General features: G+C 41.1%; 1 protein-coding gene, 1 long non-coding RNA gene and 1 pseudogene across 4 annotated transcripts in view; 2 read left to right on the top strand and 1 right to left on the bottom strand.

Moving 5' to 3' along the window:
* Positions 1–4,256: 4,256 nt before the first annotated feature.
* TCEAL1 (transcription elongation factor A like 1) lies at positions 4,257–6,342 on the bottom strand. Of its 3 annotated transcripts, none has more exons than XM_088795027.1 (2): positions 6,187–6,342; positions 4,257–5,328 (listed from the first exon to the last, which is right to left on the bottom strand). In XM_088795027.1, exon 2 carries the CDS (start codon positions 5,314–5,316, stop codon positions 4,807–4,809), a length of 510 nt encoding a protein of 169 aa, XP_088651153.1. In that variant the 5' UTR covers positions 5,317–5,328; positions 6,187–6,342; the 3' UTR covers positions 4,257–4,806. The 3 variants fall into 3 exon arrangements, with proteins under 3 accessions (XP_088651153.1, XP_088651155.1, XP_088651154.1); XM_088795029.1 differs by lacking the exon at positions 6,187–6,342 and adding an exon at positions 5,681–5,776; XM_088795028.1 differs by lacking the exon at positions 6,187–6,342 and adding an exon at positions 5,428–5,557.
* LOC148754648 (uncharacterized) overlaps positions 5,634–23,028 on the top strand; it is a 52,028-nt gene continuing 34,633 nt past the window's right edge. The window contains exon 1 of the long non-coding RNA XR_016019983.1: positions 5,634–5,764. This is a non-coding gene — a long non-coding RNA (uncharacterized LOC148754648). The remainder of the gene's footprint in view (positions 5,765–23,028) is intronic.
* Positions 13,517–21,073, top strand: LOC148754651 (small nuclear ribonucleoprotein E pseudogene; annotated as a pseudogene).

Here is a 23,028-nt window from a genome sequence, read left to right as displayed (position 1 = left end):
TATGTTTAAAACCCTTATGATAAATTCATTCCATTTTAGCCAGCTTGACTAAGGTAAGATTGTCTCTCTCATCAAGGGGTGTGGTTGATGGAATACTCAGACGGATGAATGTCATGTAGATAGAAAAAGAAAACAAAAAATATATGCTGTATAAGAGATAATTACAAATATATATATGAATACATAAAGGTATTTGAATGTGTAATATATAAAGTAATATACATATATACTATATAAAAAAGGAAATTGATAGAGTATGTAAAAGGAGATACACATATACACACAATGCAAGTACACAGGTGTTAACATTAACAATTATTTTCTCTCAGTAGAGGAACTATAGGTATCATATTTTCTTTGATACTTTTCTACATTTGCAGATATTTTCTAGTACAAACATAAAACTTCCACAATAAGAGAAAAAGTAAAAATAGTATAAGACCATTCAGTTTAAACACACACGCACACATACACATCTCGACTTGAGACATGGAAAAACCATGTAACTATATATTGCTTCTTGTGCCACCTCACCCCTCAGGAAGAGACTGATACAGTGTCCGTCCAGGTTGAGTCATTGTTGAGGCGTTTCCCTCTCCAATATCAAGTCTACTCCCAATCCCTCAATAGTTTCTCTCCCTCCTTCCTCTGTTAGCTGTGTTCAACTCGCAGTTCTCGCTCTGGTCAACAGATGGCGCGCTCACTACTTTATAAATACTCTTCGAAACATACTGTCTTGGTAAAGGTCTAAAGAAAAAGTTCACTTTTACATATAGGTTATGAATCAATGCATTCAGTAGAATCCCACTTCTGTTTGAAAAATACATATTCATAGAAAAGGATACACAAGTGGATTCTTCATTCATTTAATTCAATAAATATTCATAGGGTGCTGACTCTGCCAGGTATCAACAGCCATCATCCATATTTCCATGCCAATTTCTTTTCCAAACTCTGGACACTTATATCTAACTGCCTACTGGAAATTTATACCTGGAGAAAGATTCTAATGTGAAAACTCACCCAAATGCATAATAAGGATACAATATTTAGCAAGTCTAAATCAATTATTCCCTAAGCCTCAGAAAGCTACAATCTAAATTGGGGGCAGTGTGGTAGAATGGGAAGAAGGCAGAATTTGATTAAGACAAATCTGAGTTAGAATACAGGATCGTCCTCTTATTTATCTGTTTAATGTTATTCTTCATTGGTAAAAAAAAAATTATTGAATTTGGATTAGTATTTCTAAATGGGACAGGGAGGAGTCTCTGGGAATTTTGCTTGGACTCTGAACCTGAGCCCCCTCTGCTGCCTCTCCACAGGGACTCCCACTCTCACGCACTGTCTCCTAAGAGCCAGGGCATCTTGGTTAGCAGGGGGCTCTCTCTCCATAGGGTCCTGGACCCTCAGTGCTTTGTGCTCTGGTGCTGGCCAGGCAAGCTGCCTTCTGGACATGTGATGGAGATAACAGCCTTCTGCCTGGAGAAGGACATGGTGAGGGGCCCAGAGAACCAGGCTCTGGTGCTGCTGACCCTCCACCATCAGTACCTTCAAAACCATCTTCACACCGATCCACAGCTTGACGGCCCTGGCCCCCAAGTCATGGGTTGGGCCTGCAACGCGTAGGGGTGTTCACAGAGTGCTAACACCCCTTTTCTCCTGAGCTGTAGGACCATGTGCCTTCGCAAGCTCCCTTTACCTGGGGTCCCTGTGCCTCTGGGCCTGGGGGGATGCAGACATCACAAGCACTGCACCGGGCTCACACACAGCTACAGTCACCACAGAACCAGCAAAACAGGCTGCGGCACATCCGAGGCCCTTTTGGGAGTTTGAGCAAGGTGGATAGGAAAGGGATGGGTGAGGTCTACCCCCATTTTCGGGAGGCTACTTCACTGGGCTCTGGGAGAAGGGCTAGCCCCTTCTGCTTCAGCCCCAAGTTATCCAGTCAGGCCCAGTTGGACACCTGCCTGCTCAAAGACGATCCCGACCAATGTTTGCAGCTAGGAATCCTTAGGGGGTTCCTCTCCTCTCCTAAAAAAGTTTCCCAAAATAGAAAGGGAAATGCGGGAAAGGCAGTGTGCTCTGACCTGTAATGGGGACAGTCGTCCTCCAGGTAAATGTGTCCAAGACAGCAAGTCCATGAGCTTAGGAGGGTCTGGTGCCCGCTGCAGGCTGGAGCAGAGAAACCGAGGTCAGACCCCCCCCTGGAGAGGAGTGTGATTGGGGTGAGCCCAATCCACATCCTGCCTGAGCACCACCCCTCAGAGTGCCAGGGAGATGGACTTGTTCTGTCTGTAAAACTGCCAGTGAGTTCCTGGACCCTCGTCTCACCCAGCTGGAATCCAGCCCCACCAGCAACCGTCAGGCTGCCATAACCTTGAAGACTGGTCTGGGGACATGAAGATCCCCCCAAATGACATCACACAGTGAAAGAATAAAAACCAAAACTAAGTCAAGGGCACATGGCTGCCTTTGCATTTTGTGGGTTGACAACCAAAGGAAAACTGAATTTATTTCTGATGCATTTTACTCATATTGGAAGGAAGCAATGCAAGGCATTACATAATGTCTGTCACAGAAAATAAATCTTGCTATTTTGTCATCTCTCTTAGCCTTTTATTTTGTACGTGGTCTTGCTTTGCTGCAAGAAATCTAAATGTTATGTAGTAAAATTGGTGAAGTTTGATTTTAGTTTCTTCCTTTAAAAATATGCTTGGACAAGACTTTCACCCTTTTAATTCTGATACAATCATCTGTATTTTTTTCTATTTATTTCATAGTTTATTCTTACTAAAACCAGAAGCATATTGTATATAGCACCATCTCTCCAATTTGTGTGCTAATTTACAGAAAAGCAGATTTAGTAGGTCTAGGGTACAGCCCAGGTCTCTTTATTTTTTTATAAGAGAAACACTGATATATAAAATATATAATTTTAATGTTAAATTGAAGAAACAATCCCCCCACTCTGATTCTTTTGGAATTGAAAATCATACTTTCTAGAGAAGTGAACGCACTTACTAAAGCTTACAGTCAATCAAACAGAAATCCAGGGCTTATGATTGGGCCGTACTTTTTAAAAAATATTAACCACTATTTGTGTTTCTAGAATTAACAGGATAAATAGAACAAAATCTTAGGCTTTATAAGGGTAGTTTAACAGAGAAATCATAGTATCTGATACATACAACAGAGGGTGATACATATACAGAGGGTGACAAAAAAATGTATACACATTTTAAGGTAACATTTCTTAAAATGTATATACATTTTTTTGTTGGCACACGCCCCCTCCCCATATGTATATGCATATACATATACAGTACTTTAATGACTTACAAAGTACTTTTGCATGTTTCTTGTTGATGTGAGTGGGGTAGAAGGGAAATGTCCTAACTTGAGCTTAAGTCTTATTTTCCTCTTTGTAGCCAAGTGTAGCCAAGTTGAACAAGTCAGCTGAATCAATAAGGCAAGCCTGCCAGAGGCCCCTCGGAGAGAACTCACCCTAAGGCACGTGTGAGGCAATTAAAAACATAGTTACCCTTGGATATTATTTGGGATGGAGGTTCCAATTCTGAGCACACAACATAGTGTCTGGCTCACAAATTTGTCTCCTAAGCCCAGGTCCAGGTGAACTCATGTTCCAGTCCAGTGGATAAAACGGAGGCTTCAGGAAAAAAATGGAAAGGACTATTTTGCTAAGAATTCTTTAAGACATTGAGATTTAGGCAGCACTGGGATGGTATCCACTTGGATAAGTGTAACAAGAAAGCTGGAGGAGGGGCATTCACCAGATACGTGTAGGAGACACAGTTCAGCTTTGGTCCAGCAGGGACTCGGAAGCAATCAGTGAGGCTCTGCACTAAAGGATTGGCTGTGATGGAAGCCGTGGAAGAAGCAGGATCCAGAAGGGGCAGCTGTGCCCAGCACACATGGCAGTATCCAAGGGAAGATAATAACAGGACAGAAACAAAATGTGGCACTCACTTGGAATCTCACAGGAATTGTGAGTGCATGTACATGTGAGCCCTCCTTTGGGTACGAGCCCCAGGATTTGAAGGGGCTCTATTGGGGTTGGGGTCCTGCATGTTGCAGGTGGGGAGAAAAACACACAGCTCAAACGATCTTTACCTCATTTGGTTCCATAGCAGCCCTGCAAGTCAAGTATTATTCCTATTTAAATGGGAAAAGAATGACCCTTAAATATAAGTACTTGGTTTATATTTCTGCCTAAGAGATTCATAAGAAATATGAGATTTACTTTAAGTTCTGACAAGTATTTATTAAGTGCCACATTGTCTTTATAACCTGATAGACAGTTTTTTAATTGCTTTACATTTTTTCCCATTATATTGGGGTTTTTTTGCAACACAAATGTGTTCGTCTTGAAAAAATGAGAAGTTCCAACAAAGCAAACATGGAAAGCAAACAGACAAAAAAAGTCATCTATTATCTTATCACACTTAGATAGCCACTGTTAAGCCTTTGAAGTATATACTTTCAGTTTTTCTTTGCATATTAATATATAAATATACATTTTTTACAAAAACGGGATACTACATATACTTTTCAAAAATTGCTCTTTTCACTTCACAATATATAACGTTCATCTTGACATGCAAATAGGTGAGACACATGATTGGAAGAGAGAGAATTGCAGATGGCGAATGGAGTGGAAGCCCAAGTGAAACACCTTAAATAAAGCCACACAAAAAATTAAAATGAAGAAGATGGCGAGAGGGATACGAGAAAATGCAGTTCAGAAAATGCAAAAATCAGGCCAACTAGCATCGAAGGCCTGACACATTACATAGGATAAGGACGGTTCCGTCTGGCCTTCCAGTGCATGATCATCAATTTGTTTCGTACTCTTTTCATCTCTTCCATCTCCTCTGCTACCTTTATCATCTCCTCGTTGCTCAAATTTCTACCGTGTATATCCCCTCTAAATTGCGGGCGAGAACGAGCCAGCCTTTCCTTAAAGCTTCCTTCTTCCAGCTTATGTTTTCCCACTCCACAAGGAGGCTGCTCCATTGGAGGGCGCGCCTCGAACAGGTCCTTCCGAGAAAGGCGCTCCTGAGGGGGGCGCTCCTCGGCCACCAGCATCTCCGGCAGGAGCTCGGGCAGCAGTTCCTCGGGAAAGAACTCCTCCTCGGAGGACTGCTCCTCGGAGGACTGCTCCTCCGGACTCGGCTCTTCGGACGACGGCTCCTCTGGACTCGGCTCTTCGGAAGACTGCTCCGCGGGAGGTTGCTCCTCCTCCGTCTTGGGGGCGCTCTGTGGCTGTTCTTCATTTGCTTGGCAGGCTTTTTCCATGTTGGGAATGGTCTTCATGAGCAGTTAATTCAGAGGAGACAAGAAAGGCAGAGTCGAGTCAGCATACTTGGTGGCTGGACCAAAACCCCGGCCTCGGGTTCCAATACTTACTTGCCTTTTGCTGATTGGGTCCCCCCACCTACACAAGCCGAGAGGCTCAGGTCTCGGGGACCCGGCCGCCTCTCGTGCCCCCGCCCGGCTCGTCCCCTCCTTCCCGAAAGCCCACCGATTTCCCAGCAGGCCTTGCCCTGGGCCTCTCCCGCAGTGGTAGGGGCGGGGCGGCGGCGCCGCCTGCTCCGCTCCCACCGGCGTCCTCCCTGGCACCTCATCACCGTCCCCTGCCCACCCCTTCCCGGACCCGGACCTCTCCTGGCTGTTGGCTCCCAAGCGTTCTCTCCTGGAGGTGCCCCGCTGTGACCTGCAGACCAGCAGATAGACGCCTGACAGGGTAGGGGGCGGGGGGAGGGGAGGGGGAAGGACTGACCGACACTCACGCCCCTTTTCTAGACACCAGCCGCCGCCCCCGCGCCATCCCCGTCTGGCTCCCCCCATGCCTCCCCTCACCCCCATGTCTCCCCCCATCTCAAGCTTCGTCTTCCGTGCCCCCCACCCCCACCCCGTAATGCTCGTTATTTCTTTTCAGGCGGGAAGTGGAAGCGAAGGATTACTTAGAAACTATTTCTAAGTGTAGCTCTCCCCTGGGGGTGGCCCACTCACCACCCCACCCCACCCCCAAAACCACCATTTTCTGCACCGAAGTGCGTGCGCGGTGCTGGCATAGGGATAGGCCTGGCCTCTGCCATCCCGATCCCAGGGGTTACAGGGCAGCATCGGCACTCACACCGATTTCAAAGGACCAAGGGAACTTACTTATTTCTGCTTTTCCCCTCGACCAAAGGGCAATACACAGATGGTGTGTGGACAGGCAAAAAGGACCAGGACGAGAGGGACTTGGGCAGACATAGGCTCCTGGTCACGTGAGAGCCGTGCGTCACCGCGGAGCTCAGATCCCCAGTTACCACTTTGACCCGCGCGGCCTTGCTGCAGGAACCTGCTAATATTTCCTGACCCCCCAACTCTCCAGGCATCGTCACATAGCTCTTTGTTTATGTTTGCGTTTTCCTGGTTACCAGAGACTGTCAGCGTCCAGTGCTGGGGGTTATTGCCTTTTCCTCTCCCCCTCATTTTCCCCTCATCAGCCATCAAGGCCCATTATTTTCCCCACAGTTCAGATCCTTCACTGAAGTTGACTATTTCTCTTTAATGAATCAATATCATATGCCACCTCTCCCAGTTTTAATCCACATCTATAACTCCATGGTGTTCATTTAGGCTCTGTCAGTATGGTTTTCATCTCTTGTGACTTTCATGGGAGATAAGCTTTCACTTTTCCATGACGTCATGATTTTATTTTATTTTAAAATTTTATTTACTTTAAGTTTGTTTTCCCAGGACCTATCAGCTCCAAGTCAAGTACTGTGTTTCCCCGAAAATAAGACCTAGCCGGACCATCAGCTCTAATGCTGTCTTTTGGAGCAAAAATTAATATAAGACCCGGTCTTATTTTACTATAATATAAGACTGGGTAGTATAATATAATACCGGGTCTTATATCAATTTTTGCTCCAAAAGACAGCATTAGAGCTGATGGTCCGGCTAGGTGTTATTTTTTGGGAAACACGGTAGTTGTTTCAATCTAGTTGTGGAGGGCGCAGCTCACATAGGCCCATGTGGGGATCGAACTGGTAACCTTGTTTGTTAAGAGCACTGCGCTCTAAGCAGCTGAGCCAACTGGCTGCCCCCACATGATTTTGTTTTTTGTGAGCCCCAGACCTATATGACAAATAGAAGCTCCAGTCTAAATTGGTAATCATTCAGTGGTAGAACGCTAGAAAGAATTAAGTTTGTAAGTCTAAAAATACCAAGTACTTTGAATTTCATAAATCAAAATACGCATTTGTCCAAGTACAAATAATCTGAAAACTTATTTACTATGTGAAATGGGAGCGTTTTTGGTGGATAGTGTGATATTATATACAGAAGGTGCAAAAAAAATGTACACACATTTTAAGAAAGGAAAACTATTAAAATTGTAATAATATATACTGGTAACAAAAGATGAATACAAGTCACGTTTGACTTCTGCAGTTACAAGAGGTGCTCAAAGTGGTTACCATCAGCATCCAGACACTTCTGATTACAGTGAACTACTGCTTGAGCAACATTGACCAAAGTCTCCACTTGTATAAGTTTTTTTGGCACCTCCAGTATATATGTGTGTGTGTGTATATGTATGTGTATACTATTATATGTAACATACTAATATATATACTATTATATATGCTATATACATATACTATTATATATATGTATATATACTATTCAGTCATTTTTTCATAATAGAAGTAAGATATTTTGCTGGTATTCAGATCCTTAACTAGCCACCACTTGGTGTTGCTGGTTGAGAAAGTTTATATTCATTAAATCAGCAAATATTTGGATTGTGGGACTGCTGGACCCAGAAAGATAGATTCAGCACAGACGACATTCATATTAAACTATGCAATAATTCTGTTGACCACACGCTGTGTAGCAGGATTAAAATCATGGTAACATACTCAATTGTCATTACAAGTCTGTATTTTTGGATCTAATGGTGTTTTATAATCTTCAACCTCATGCCTGCATCTCACCTACTCACATCAGCCTTGATGCTACTTTCTCAGGCAGATGCCCTTTCTTCCAGAGAGCAGACTACACCTCTCCTGTCTGTATTTTACACTTTCGGGGTAGGTGGGCATCAGATCTGTGAGGATCCTGGGATTGCTTCTTTCAAACCCAGGCTGTCTAGTGAGTTTCTAAACAAATTCATATGTGAAATATCCCATTTTGTTGCTTTTTATCCAACATCTAAGTTACTTTGAGCTGAGATAGCAGCAAGACAGATATCAGTTCACCTTTATATCTTTTCCATAACTTTTCAATTTTTCAGTAATGTGTGTCTTTTAAACCAAGTTTCACTATATCTTCCCTATTCTTTGCACCAAGGGTTGACTTCATCATTTGTATGGTTTCTTTCCAAGAGGAGCTCCATTTCTTTCATTTCTTCATTTGTATCCTTTTTTCCCTTTCATCCCACGATGGAGAACTCACCACCTGAAAAGACACCACCTGAAAAGACTGAGATTTCAGGCAGCTCTAATCATTCAGAGTGGTTTCTTGTTGTTGTTGAGCTGAAATCTTCCTCCCAGTAGTTTGTACATATTTGGTCCTGGTCTGCCCTCTGGAGTGGTATAAAACAAGAGTGAAAGAACCAAAGAGCCTTTTACCCTTGGTAGCCTGACACTGCCAGAGTTAATGTTCTGGTTCTTTCCCCTTCCCTTCTGTGGGACACACTGGGCAATCTCCTTGACCTTTCTGTGACTCAACTTCCTCATCTGCAAAATTGGAAACATAGTAGTACTTACCTCATAGGATGGGTAAGAGGAATAGATAAGTCAGTATATGTAAAGGATCTGAAATAGTCCCTAGCATATAGAAAGCACTCTATAAGCCTTAACTATAATAATAGTAATCATAATAGTCGTATGACAATGCTAATAACATTACTAATTATCATTCTCTTATTATTAACATTAATTGAGCACTTATGCCGGACATTTCACTGAACACTTTCAGTATGCTATCTCATTTAATCCTTAAACAATTATGTTCTTACCAAGAACTTCCCCAGTTATTTCACCTCTTTCTGATGTGACATATTTTTTTAAAGTCACTCACTATCCTACATTCTCCTGAATTTGTAAATGGCTCTGAAAATACTGAATGTTCTGCCTAATGTAGGATGGAGTGATCTTATCACACCCTTCATTCTAGAATAGCCACTATGTATCTATAGGTGCATCCTAAGATCATAGTAGATTTTTGTGGATACCATACAATACAGTTGAATCCACTTTAAATTAGTCAAATGAGACCCTCAGATCTGTTTCATACATCCCTGTTAATGCACTTGTGTAAGTCATTTTAATTTTAACCCAAGTACAGAAGCTTCTATTTTTCTGGGTTAAATGTCTTAAATTCATTTCCCTTATTCTCTGAATCCAGATTCTGTCATTCAGTACATTAGCTACAAAGTATTAATTTAAAGCACACCATTAGTACTATGTAAATAGGCTGGCAACTTCAACAAGCTCAGCAAAGATCTAGGGGCGATCTCGGCAAGGAGCTCTGACTCCAAATGAAAAAATTCCTTTTCTCTGTGGCAGCCAGGAGTGTACCCTACCCGGCCAGTTCTCTTCCTTTCCTCTCCTCTCTCAGTGTGACCTCAGGGTGGGATTACTTTCTAGTGTTGCTGATAAAAGACACAGTTGCCCCTGAAGGCTCCCAAGCCAGTACAAAGTAACCCTCATGAGAACTTGGTAAGCGTGATGGGCTCGGCAAGGGAGATAGGAGGAATTAGAACCAGGAAAGGAGGAAGGGACACAGTGTCTTCGTATATTGGCTCTAAGTCTCTGCCTGACAGTAGCTGATTTGGGGTTCCCTTGAGAGAGAGGGCTCTTTAAGAAGGAATAGGCGAAGGTGGTTCTGCCATGGTGACAACCATTTGTTACAAAGGAATGTGGTCAGCTACGCGTTTGTGTGTGGTCGGGGTGGGGGGCTGTGAAATAATCCTTCTGATGAATTTGATTTGATAGTGCTGATTTAGGGTCCCGGGAGGACATGTTGCTGAGCTCACTACTGCTACCGTGTTTCCCCAAAAATAAGACCTAGCCGGACCATCAGTTCTGATGTGTCTTTTGGAGCAAAAATTAATATAGACCCGGTCTTATTTTAGTATAAGACTGGGTAATATAATATAATACCGGGTCTTATATTAATTTTTGCTCCAAAAGACACATCAGAGCTGATGGTCCAGCTAGGTCTTATTTTTGGGGAAACACGGTAGTGAGGGTTTAAGTCTAAGGGCCTCCGTTTTACAGGTGAGATAGCTAAGGCTCGAGGAGGTTGCAAATTGTTTCCATGGAAACACATGAGCTAGTAAACAGCTGAGATGGGATTTAAACCCTGCAGTGTGACATGAGAGATTGAACCTTTAAGCAGTTTGTAAAACTGCTCCTGGGCAGTGGGCTCCAGACATGTTTATGTGCAGCACAGGCCTTTTCATGTCGCAGGAGCTGAAGGTGGGCAGAGCAGCCATGCCTGCAAGGGGGAGGGCAGTCAACCCTGGCAGCTGCTCCCACCACAGTAGTCTCCAGGGGCGTGGCCTTTCTCTGAGGGATCTAAGGAAACCCAGGGTGGGTTTCCAGTTCAGGGATTCCTGTACCCTGGTGAGGCTGCACTTCTGTTGCAGGGCCAGAGCACCCCCTCCCTCAAAGCCCTTCTACAGCACAAACTCCACCGAGGTCTCTCTCATTTTACTGTGCAGGGCTTATCTGCCTGGAGTTGAGGTATTCTGCCCTCTCCAGCCCAGTTCCCCCTACTGCTGCTGCCTCTGTGTTCTTTCCTAATGACACCCATAGCAGTACTTTGGCCTCAAGACTTGCTGCTGCGGGCTGCAGCAGGCCCTGTCCAGCCTATGGCTCATAGGCTCCCCTCCTGCACCCCAGCCCCACGGGAAATAACCAAGTGGGAAATGCAGTGACTACAGCCTTCTCTTTTCTGCTTCTGGCCTCATCCTACCTTGGCCTAGACACACACACACACACACACACACACACCTACACACCTGTACATGCCCAGAGAAATAAGAAAGGGGCTCTGAGGAAAGGTGGGGTAGCAAAAAATCAGGCTGCTGGGAAACACTCAGGGACAGGGAAGGCAGGTCTAATTTGTGTCGAGGGGAGGCAGCACCAGGCTCTGGGCTGTGCAGGACTTGGGCTGTCACTCGCCAGAGGGCTCCAGAAGCCTGGGAGCCTTCTACCTCTCTCCACGCCTCTGTGTCCTCCTCCTTCTCCCTACAAGGTGGAGGAAGGGGCTGTGGTAGAACAATGAATGAGGTCTCTTCCAGCTCTGGGATCCTATGGCATGGTGCTGCCTGCCACGGGGAGGAGGGGCTTCTTTTTGGAACACCCTTCAGCCTGAGTGGGGACCTCTGCAGACTGTGGCTGCAGCTGCCTTTCCCAGGTTCCAGTCTAGCTCAGAGGACAGAGCTCACCCTAAGTTGACCTTCCCTGTCTGGCTTCTGCACGCTCACAGCCTTACTCTTGGCCTTCCAGAGACTCAGAAGGACCCAGAACAACCTCAGTCTGAGGTCTGGGTGACAAATGTTGGGACAGAGGCAAGGTAAGCTACCTACTTTGCGGGGCCTAGTGAAAATGACAATGCAAGGCCTCTTGTTCAAAAACCAAGGGAAAAAACAACAACTCCATTTTGGAATACTTTTAAAAAATAAGAAGAAAAATACCATTAAAGGTACTGAAATACAGATATAAAGCTTTTCTTTCGACTGGTCTCTCTTTCAACTTGCGTGGTTTTTTTTTTTTTTTTTTAATAGACTTCATTTTTTAAAACAGTTTTGGATTCACAGAGAAATTGAGAAGATACTATAGAGAATTCTCATATACTCCACACCCTGTAGCATCTTACAATAGTATGGCACATGTATTATAATTAATGAACCAATATTGGTACATTGTCATTAACTAAAATCTATACTTTAGTTAAAGTCTATACTTCTTTCAAATTTCCTTTGTTTTTACCTAATGCCCTTTTTTTTCTTCTTCTAGATACCATCTAGAATACCCTGTTACTTTTAGTTGTCATATGACAGTGTCTCAGACTTTCTCTGATTTTGACGACCTTTATAATTCTGAGTATACTAGTCAGGTATTTGTAGAATACTTGTCTGTTGGGATTTGGCTGGTGTTTTTCTCTTGGTTAGACTGAGATTATGGATTTTAGGGAGGAAGATCACAGAGATAAAGTGCCATTTCATCACATCATTATCAAGGCTACGTGCTATCAATATGATTTATGACCATTGATGTTGACCTTGTCATGGTACTTTTCAGTTATCATTTAATGTTGTTCTAAGTAAAGGGAAATTAAAATTTTAAGTAATTAGCATGAATTAAATAGTTTATGTTGTACAATGCCAGTTATAAATGCAAATACAAGATTCATACAGAATCACCAAAATCACGCAAGTCATATTTTATAGTCTGTACAGCATACGTATTAACTTCTTACCAGCACAGTGGAAACGCTGCTGAGAACTAACTGTTTTTATTTCATTTCTGGATGCGTGCACATGTGCACATTCTGCAGGACTGAAAGGAAAACAAACTGTGGGTTGCTCTATCTTTCCCTTCTTTGTCGTCATTTTCAACAGAAGTGGTTGACAAATATAGGGAAGTAGCACGTGTAAAAATGGAAGATTGGGTTTCTTGGTCATTTGTGTTTCTTAAAATGTGATTCTGTGTTGGAAGTAAGTTCTGAATGGAACCAAAAGGGTGGCCTCTCCTGGCGGTCAGCAGTCATAGAAGTAACATGCTTATTATTTACTTGCTTTGAGTCCACTGGCATTTTGTGCTTCTGGGGCACAGGCAATGCAGTATGCAAGTGGGTCAGCAACAATGGCAGATGCATATTGCATTTCTCCTCTCCTGCCCTTTTGCAAATACCATGCTGTCTCTATTACTGCAACTTTATAGGAGGCTCAAAGTCAGGTATTGTCAGTCCTCTGATATTGTTCTTTTTCAAGATCATTTGAACTGCTACAGATCCTGTACATTTCCTCACAAATTTTAGAATCAGCTTGTCGATTTTCAAAAAAAGTCAGCTGGGATCTTACTTGGAATTATATTGACTATACAGATGAATCTGGGGAGAATTGCCACTTGAACAATATTAAGTCTTCTGATATACTTCTGATACACTCCTGACATACCTGGTATACTTTGTCATTTTTTTAGGTCTTCCATAATTACTCTCTGCAATATATCATAGTCTTCCTGTATTGTATAAAATTTATCCCAAGTTACTTCATATTTTTGATGCCATTGCAAACGGTATTTAAATTTTTTCATTTTCTAATTATTTCTAGTATATAAGATATGTACTTGATTTTTATATATTGACCTTGAGACCATGCTAAATTCACTTATTAGTTCTAATAACTTTTTGTATTAGGTTGGTGCAAAAGTAATTGCGGTTTAAAAGCTTAAAAACAATTGCAAAAACCGCAATTACTTTTGCACCAACCTAATAGATTTTTAAGGCATTCTATATACGTGCTCATGATATTCCTGCAAATACAGGTTTGCTTCTTTTCCCATCTAACAGGCCTTTTTTCCTTGCCTTATTGCACTAACTAGAATTTCCAATGCATTGTCAAATAGCAGCAGTGAGAACAGACCCTATTATAGGAGGAAAGCATTCAGTCTTTCACTATTAAGTATAATGTCAGCTGTAGTTTTTTCAGATGCCTTATTTCAGGCTAAGGAATTTTCTTTATAGACAGAAACTATAAATAGAGTTTCCTGAGAGATTTTTATCATAAATGCATATTGTCTTTGATCAAATCCCTTTTCTGTATCTATTGAGATGATCATAATTTTTTCCTTGTTATGTTAATTTGTTGAAGTACATTGACTTTTTTTAATGTAACAATATGGCTAATGTTTATTCTTTTTTTTAAAAAAAGATTTAATTGGGGAAGGGGAACAGAACTTTATTGGGGAACAGTGTGTACTTCCAGGACTTTTTTCCAAGTCAAGTTGTTGTCGTTTCAGTCTTAGTTGTGGAGGGTGCCGTTCAGCTTCAAGTTGTTGTCCTTTCAGTCTTAGTTGTGGAGAGCGTGGCCCAGCTCCAGGTTCAGTTGCTAGTTGTAGGGGGCGCAGCCCACCATCCCTTGCGGGAGTCGAGGAATCGAACTGGCAACCTTGGGGTTGAGAGGACGCGCTCCAACCAACAGAGCCATCCAGGAGACAGCTCAGCTCAAGGTGCCATGTTCAATCTTAGTTGCAGGGGGCAGAGCCCACCATCCGTTGCGGGACTCCAGGAATTGAACTGGCAACCTTGTGGTTGAGAGCCTACTGGCCCATGTGGGAATCGAACCGGCAGCCTTCGGAGTTAGGAGCATGGAGCTCTAACCGCCTGAGCCACCGGGCTGGCCCCTAATCTTTATTCTTTACTAATGATGATTTATCCCTATGTTGACTTGGCAAACATTAAATTCTACAAATGTTCACTTTTGACAAGACAAGGTAACACAAGAAAAATACAAAGCGAAAAAGGCGTCAAGACTTTGTTAGCTATTTTTAAGTGATTAAAGAGCTTTTATATAGAAGGGTGAGTTAGCTTTTCTGGATGCTCTAGTAAAGGGAATTAGAACCAACAAGACAAATTTGGACTCAATATAAGAGGTTACTGAACACATTACAGTCATTTTTTTTAAACAGGAAAAAAAGAATATGTTACCTTGAAAAACAATGAATTTTGTCTTTCTAAGTGTTTAGATAGAGAATAGAGCACTATCAGTGTTTAAATTCATAGTGGCGCTCACTGGGATTTTGAAGGGAAAATAGAGATTTTAAAAAATCAACCAAAAGTATAAATTGGACTAATTAAAAAAACAACAACAAAAAACCCTCTATACATAGGAGAACTAGTTCAAGTCTCACAGATCCAGAGAGGCAAGTTCTCCTGGTGAGTGTTTACAAGGCACAAACAAACAGAAGCAATGCGCAGGGAATTATATTGACTTATTTTTTTTCATAAATTTTATTTGGGAACATTGGGGGATAGTGTGTTTCTTCAGGGCCCATCAGCTGCAAGTTGTTGTTGTCCTTCAATCTAGTTGTGGAGGGCACAGCTCAGCTCCAAGCCCAGTCACTGTTTTCAATCTTAATTGCAGGGGACACAGCTCACCATCCCATGTGGGAATTGAACTGGCAACCTTGTTGTTGAGAGCTCGCGCTCTAACCAACTGAGCCATCTGGCCACCCCAACAATGCTGAACCAACTTTGCATTCCTGGGATAAACCTCACTTGGTCATGATGTATTTATTATATTTCTTTTTCTTCTCTTTCAAAGATTTTATTGGGGAAGGAGAATAGGACTTTATTGGGGAACAGTGTATACTTCCAGGATTTTTTCCAAGTCAAGTTGTTGTCCTTTCAATTGTAGTTGTGGAGGGCGCAGTTCAGCTCCAGGTGCAGTTGCCGTTGTTAGTTGCAGGGGGCACAGCCCACCATCCCTTGCAGGAGTCGAACCAGCAACCTTGTGGTTGATAGCCTACTGGCCCATGTGGGAATCGAACCGGCAGCCTTTGGAGTTAGGAGCATGGAGCTCCAACCGCCTGAGCCACCAGGCTGGCCCCTATTATGTTTCTTATATATGTATAGCTGGATTGAATTTCCCAAACATTTTTAAAGGACTTTTATGTTTATTTTCATGAAGTATATTGGTCTCAGTTTTCTTATAATGTTTTTGTGCTCGTATCAGGGTAATTTTGGCTTTACTATATATAGAGGAGACCGCTTCCTCTGCTTTTTGAAAGAGTTTGGTTAAAATTGGTATTATTTCACCCTTAAATGTTTGATAGAATTCACTAGTGAACACATCTGGGCCTGGAGTTAGTTTTCTTAGACTGTTTTTAGTAACTAATTTTCTTTTATAGATATAGGCAGTGGCATTCTGGAGCTGGCTTGTACCAGCTAATAAGAGCTGATTGTTACCATCTCTTAAATCCTCATGCATTGATGTCACATTGATGCTTAAAATTGGCCGTGGTTTACACCACAGAAATCAGACATGCTTATCAATCAGGGGCTTTCTTTTCTTCTAGAGACCTGGTGGTGAAATACCACTCTTCTGTTCAGGTTTTCTATTTATTTTTTAAGTGAGTTTGATATTTTGTGTTTTTCAAGGAATCTGACAGTTTTATCAACATCATTGCGTTTATTGGCATAAAGTTGTTCATAATATTCCTATGCTATCCTTTAAATGTTTGGAGGATCTATAATGATGGCCCCTTTTCATTTTTTTATTTTTTTATTTTTTTTAACAGCTTTATTGTGATATTGTTCACATACCATGTGATTTACCCATTGAAAATGTACAGTTCAGTCATTTTTAGTATATTCACAGATATGTGCAGCCACAGTTAGTATTAGAGCATTTTCATCACCTCAAAAAGAAAAGCCCAGGTGCGGGTTAGGGTGGTCTTTGTCAGCTTCTACTCTGGGTATTGTGGCCAGGGCCAAAACGTGCAGAAGGTGATGGTGCAGCCTGTCAACCTCACCTTCAGATACTTGCAAAATAGGTCTCAGATTCAGGTGTGGCTTTATGAGCAAGTGAATGTGTGGATAGCGGGCTGTATCGTTGGTTTTGATGAGCCTGTGCACCTTGTATTAAATGATGTGGAAGAGATTCATTCTAAAACAAAGGAAGCAACTGGATCAGATAATGCTAAACGGAGATAATCTTACTCTGCTCCAAAATGTCTCGAACTAGAAATGACTAATGAAGTGAGAAATTGTTGAGAAGGCAATGCAGTTTATGTTTTTTAGGTGTCTTTTGTTGGGAGTATAATTCTTAGACATTTATTCATTTTGTTTGGATTATCCTTGTTATTACCAGATGACGATAGATGCTGTAGGGTTGTTTTTATTTAAAAAGAAAGAAAGAAAGCCCATACCCTTTAGTTATCACCCCTCATCTCCCCCATCCTCCCCAACCCTAGGCAACCACTAATCTACTTCCTGTGTCTATGGATTTGCCTTTTGTGGAACTTTCATATAAATGGAATCATGTAATATGTGGTCTTTTGTCACTGGCTTCTTTCACTTAGCAAAATGTTTTCAAGGTCCATCCATGTTGTATCATGTATTAGTACATTTTTGGTTTTTATAGCCAAATAATATTTCGTACCACATTTTTTTTACCCATTCATCAGTTGATGGACAATTGGATTGATTTTCGCTTTTCGCTATTATAAATAATGTTTCTATAAACATTCGCAGGGATTCAGAAAGGGATTGCATTTACCTGTAAATCAGTTTGGGGATTATTGTCATTTTAATAATATTAAATTTCCAATCCATAAACATGAGATGTTTTTCCATTTTTAGATCTTCTTTAAATAGTGTTTTTTAGTTTTTAATGTACAATTCTTGTACTTCTTTTGTTAAATTTACAAATATTTCATCCTTTTTAATGCTATCGTAAATGAAATTGCTTTCTTAATTTCACTTTTAGATTATTTATTGTAAGTATATAGAAATACAATTGATTTTTGTATATTGAAATCATATCCTGCTACCGTGTGGTAACAGGATACAATTTTGTTCTAGCAGTTGTTTTAGTGGATTCCTTAGGATTTTCCATATAAAATCACATCATCTGTGAATAGAGATACTTTCACTTCTACCTCTTTCAGTCTGGATGCCTTTTATTTCTTGTTCTTGCCTAACTTCCATGGCTAGAACCGCTAGCACGTGTTGAGTAGAAGTGGAAAGAGCAGACATCCTTGTCTTCTTCCTGATCTTAAGGGGAAAACATCCAATGTTTCACCATTAAGTTGTTAACTGTGCGTTTTTCATAGATGACTTTTGTCAGGTTGAGAAAGTTATTTTCTATTCCTAGTTTGTTGTGTGTTTTTATCATGAAAACCTGTTGGATTTTTTAAAATGCTTTTTCTGCACCTTTTGAGATTATTGTGTGGTTTTTGTTTTTTATTCTACTGACGTGATGTTTTACATTGATTTATTGTTGGATGTTAAACCAACTTCACATTTCTGGAATAAATCCCACTTGGTTATGGTGTATAATTCTTTTTATATGTTGCTGGATTCAGTGTTTTAGCATTTTTGTGGTAGATTTTTGCATCCATATTTACATGAAATATTAGTCTATAGTTTTCTTTTCATGTGATGTCTTTGTATGGTTTTAGTACCAGGATAATACTGCCCTCGTAGAATGCGTAAGGAAGTATTCTCTTCTATCTTTTGGAAAAGTTTGTGAAGAAGCGGTATTCTTCCTTACATGTTTTGTAGAATTCATCAGTGAAGCCATCTGGGCCTGGACGCTTCCTTCTCGGTAGGTTTTGTTTACTAATTAGTTCTCTTTACTTATAGGTATATTCATATTTGCTTTTTCGTCTCGAGTCAGTTTTGGTAGTTTGTGTCTTTCTAGGAATTTGTCCATTTCATCTAAGTTATCTAATGTATTGGCATGCAATAATTCATAGTATTCCTTCACAATCTTTTTATTTCTGTAAAGTCAGTAGTAATGTCCGCTTTCATTTCTAACTCTATTAGTTTGGAGTTTTCTTTTTTTCCTGGGTAATCAATCTACAGGTTTGTCAATTTTATTGATATTTACAGAGAATCAGCTTTTGGTTTTCGATGTTCTCTGGTTTATATTTTTTAAATTCTCTGTTTCATTAGTTTCTGTTTAGTCTTTATTTCTTTCTTCCTTCTGTTTGTTTTAGGTTTAGTTTGCTCTCTTTTTTAGGGTCTTATGGTGGAAGATTTTTTACATATATATATGTGTGTATCTTTTTTTTTTCCTTTTTAAAAATTTTATTGGGTACCTGTTTTTTCCAGGACTCTTCAGCTCTAACTCAAGTCGTTGTCTTTCAGTCTAGTTGTGGAGGGCACAGCTCAGCTCCAAGTCCAGTCACCGTTTTCAATCTTAGTTGCAGGGGCGCAGCCCACCATCCCATGCAGGAATCCAACTGGCAACCTTGTTATTAAGAGCACGCACTCTAACCAACTGAGTTAACCAGCCGCCCCTGGAAGATTATATTATTGATTTAAGATCTTTCTTCTTCTTTTTTTTTGAAAAACAAAAGCCAAGTTTATTTGTTCATTTCTTGCATTTGAAGTACTCCTTGATGACATCCTTGGCCCTTTCGTCTTTTTTAATATAGGCATTTACAGCAATAAATGTCCCTTTAAACATTGCTTTAGCTGCATCCCATAACTTTTGGTATGTTGTGTCTTCATTTTCATTCATCTCAATATATTTTCTAATTTCCCTCTTGATTTCTTCTTTAATCCATTGGTCATTTAGGAGTGTATTGTTTAATTTCCACATATTTGTGATTTTCCCAAAAATTTTTTCGTTTTCTACTTTCAGTCCATGTTAGCAAAAAACATGGGGAAGAAATACCCAGTATTGCAGCAACTCTGGGTATTTCTTCCCCCTCCCCGTCTGGGGCTTGTTATTGTTATTTTCATGTTTATTTTTTAGTGACTAGCTGGATTATTTTATTTTACTTTTTATTATTTTTATTTTTTTCAGGACTTTATTGGGGAACAGTGTGTACTTCCAGGACTATTTTCCAAGTCAAGTTGTTGTCCTTTCAGTCTTAGTTGTGGAGGGCACAGCTCAGCTCCAGGTCCAGTTGCCGTTGCTAGTTGTAGGGGGCGCAGCCCACCATCCCTTGCGGGAGTCGAACTGGCAACCTTGTGGTTGAGATGACGTGCTCCAACCAACTGAGCCATTCAGGAGCTCAGCAGCAGCTCAGCTCAAGGTGCCGTGTTCAATCTTAGTTGCAGAGGGCGGAGCCCACCATCCCTTGCGGGACTCGAGGAATTGAACTGGCAACCTTGTAGTTGAGAGCCTACTGGACCATGTGGGAATCGAACCGGCAGCCTTCGGAGTTAGGAGCATGGAGCTCTAACCGCCTGAGCCACTGGGCCGGCCCCTAGCTGGATTATTTTAGATGATTTAGATTATTTTTGATAATCTAGCTAGTCTCTAAACAAATAATGTCTGTGCCCACACACAGTGTGAAACCTTATTTTGCTCCTCAGTGGGCCCAGTCACTCTGGGAAGACAGTGGTTTTTGCAGGGCTCTCTTTGTCTGTTTCCCTGACCACACACAGCTTTTTACATGCCACTAAATGCCTGCTGGTTGCCCTATTGTTTTCAACAATGCCCTGGGAATAAATTGTTACACAGACTATGCTCCTAGGTCTCCTCCTAGCTCTCTCTCCCCCAGGTTTTGTCTGATCAATGAACAGAGGTAGCATTTAGTCTATATCTCCAATTAATCTACCATTGTCCTCTCAATTGCTTTTCACTTCCAACACCAAAGGCGTTGTGTTTTTCAATACCAACCAATGCTCTTAATTCTCCAACACCAAATAGGTGTCTTACAATTCAATTCAATTCTGATACTAACTCATCACAGTGAATGCAGATCCCATAGGTTAAGGGTTGAATCTTACTAGAATGTCCCCAATTCAAACACCAGCCACAAATGGGGTGCCCAGGCTACCCACACTTTTGTCCATCCAACTACAAATTTGAGGGTTCCATGACCCCCTCAATTTTGATAATTTACTAAAACAGCTCACAAAACTCAAGTGCCTTAGTTACTAGTACCGGTTTATTTTGAAGGATACAACTTAGCTAAATGGAAGAGAGGCATAGGGGAAAATATTGGGGGGAGGGAGTGATATAGGGTTTTATCACGTAGGCATGATTGATTAAATCATTGGTCATTGGTGATTGAACTCAAATCTCTAGCCCCTCTTCCCTCCCTAGAGGTGGGAGTAGGGGTGGGGTGAAACTGCAAGTTCCAACCCTCTAATCATTTGTTTTATCTTTCTGGTGACCATCCCCCATCCTGAAACTAGGGGTGAGTCACTTCATTAGTATAAACCCAGATGTGGTCAAAAGGGGCTCTTTATGAATAACAAAAGACATTCCTGTTATTTAGGAAACCCCAAGAGTTTTAGGAGCTCTGTGCCAGGACCTGGAGACAAAGACCAAATATATATATTTTTTATTATACAACACACCACAACCTCCACTATTTTTAAGAGCAACTTTAGGCTTGATCTTCTCTACACTCTGTACAAATGAAGTCATTTTCTTTGAAAAGAGATTTGCAACTCTGTTTTCTAGACTGCTTCTCTGCCCAGGTGAAATATCTGAACCATGGCTCTGGAGTTTACAATATTTGTTTCATATTATGACAGCATACCTTCAAATAATATTATATGACTCGGTGGATAATGGAAGAACTTTATAACTCTTTATTCCTCCTTTCATCCTTTATTCTATTGCTACTTTACATTTTTCTTCTACATGTGTTACAACCCTACAATATGTTATTATTATTTTTATTGTATAATTATTTCTCTTTAACAGTGTTATTGAGATATAATATAATGCCATATAATATGCCATATAATTCACCTGTGTAAAGAGTACAAATCAATGGTTTTCAGTACATTCACAGGGTTGGGCAACCATCATCCAATCTAACTTTAAAACATTTTCATTATCCCAAAAAGAAACCTGGTATCCATTACCAGTCATTTCCTATCCCTACCCTAATGCCACCCCCAAGCAACTACTAATCTACTTTCTGTCTCTATACGTTTGCTGATATGGCAATTTCTTATAAATTGAATAAAATATGGGGTCTTTTGTGACTGACTTCTTTTACTTAGAATGTTGTTTTAAAGGTTCATCCATGTTGTAGCATGTTTCAATACTTCTTTTTATTGTGAAATATATTCTATGATATATACCACATCAGTTATCACTTATCTATTCATCAGTTGATGGACATTTGGGATTTTTTTCCACTTTTTCCATTGGCTATTATAAACAATGTTGCTATGAACATTTGTGTTTAAGTTTTGCGTGGCTATATTGAGATAGGAAAGTCATAGGCAGTTAGGGACAGGACCCGGTCGAGGCCATCAAGGCCCAGACAGTGTCAAAGTGAGATGGGAAAACGGAGGACCTCAACTCAAGGCCAAAGAGAACAGTAACTAACAGGAAAAAAAATGTAGCAAAGGGAACGAGGCGGGAGGGCCTCCCCCATCAGATACCAACCCAGGTGCAGGAAGTGGGTGGGGAGCCCAACCGGCTCCTGGTAAACAATTTAAAGATTACTGATCCAAGGACATATAGTCACCAGCTCAGTTTAGCCTGCAGGGTATTCCGTTCAGGCCCCCCCTCTCTTTGGAGACCTGTACTCTTCTTGTGCTTTTCACTTCTGCAATAAAACTATACTGCTTCAATTTACCTCTCTGGGTCTGGCGTTCTCATTCTTCAAGTGCATAAGGTCACGAACTCAGGGCACCAAACATCAGAATCCTATGTCAGTATTTTTTCATTTCTCAGTATCTTTTCATTTCTCTTGGGTATGTACCAAGGACTGGAATTGCTGGGTCATATGAGAAATCGATGTTTAACATTTTGAAGTACTGCCAATCTATTTTCCAAATTGGGTGCATCATTTTATATTCCCATTAGCAATGTTGGAGGGCTCCAGTTTTTTAATTTTTTTTTATTGGGGAATGTTGGGGAACAGTGTGTTTTTCCAGGGCCCATCACCTCCAAGTTGTTGTCCTTCAATCTAGTTGTGGAGGGCGCAGCTCAGCTCCAAGTCCAGTCGCCATTTTCAATCTTAGTTGCAGGGGGCACAGCCCACCATCCCATGCGGGAATTGAACCAGCAGCTGTGTTGTTCAGAGCTTGCTCTCTAACCAACTGAGCCATCCAGCTGCCCCGAGAGCTCCAATTTGTTCTTGCCAAAGCTTGTTATTTTCCATCTTTTTCATTTTCAACATCTTATTGTATGTGAAGTGTTACCTTTTTTGGTTCTGACTTGCATTTCCCTAATGACTAATGATACTGAGCTTCTTTTCATGTGCTTATTAGTTAGCTGTATGTCTTTGGAGAAATGTCTATTAAAATCATTCACCCATTTTTTAATTGGTTTGTCTTTTTGTG

This window comes from Rhinolophus sinicus, chromosome 18 (genome assembly GCF_057876585.1).
Source record: "Rhinolophus sinicus isolate RSI-liver-muscle chromosome 18, RSI-T2T, whole genome shotgun sequence".
NCBI lineage: Eukaryota > Metazoa > Chordata > Mammalia > Chiroptera > Rhinolophidae > Rhinolophus > Rhinolophus sinicus.
Note: the sequence above shows the minus strand (reverse complement) of the source record. Positions and strands in the feature narration are given on the sequence as shown.

Excerpts from the sequence above, each read along its gene's own strand:
- TCEAL1 (XM_088795027.1), bottom strand. The coding sequence starts at position 5,316 with ATGGAAAAAGCCTGCCAAGCAAATGAAGAACAGCCACAGAGCGCCCCC.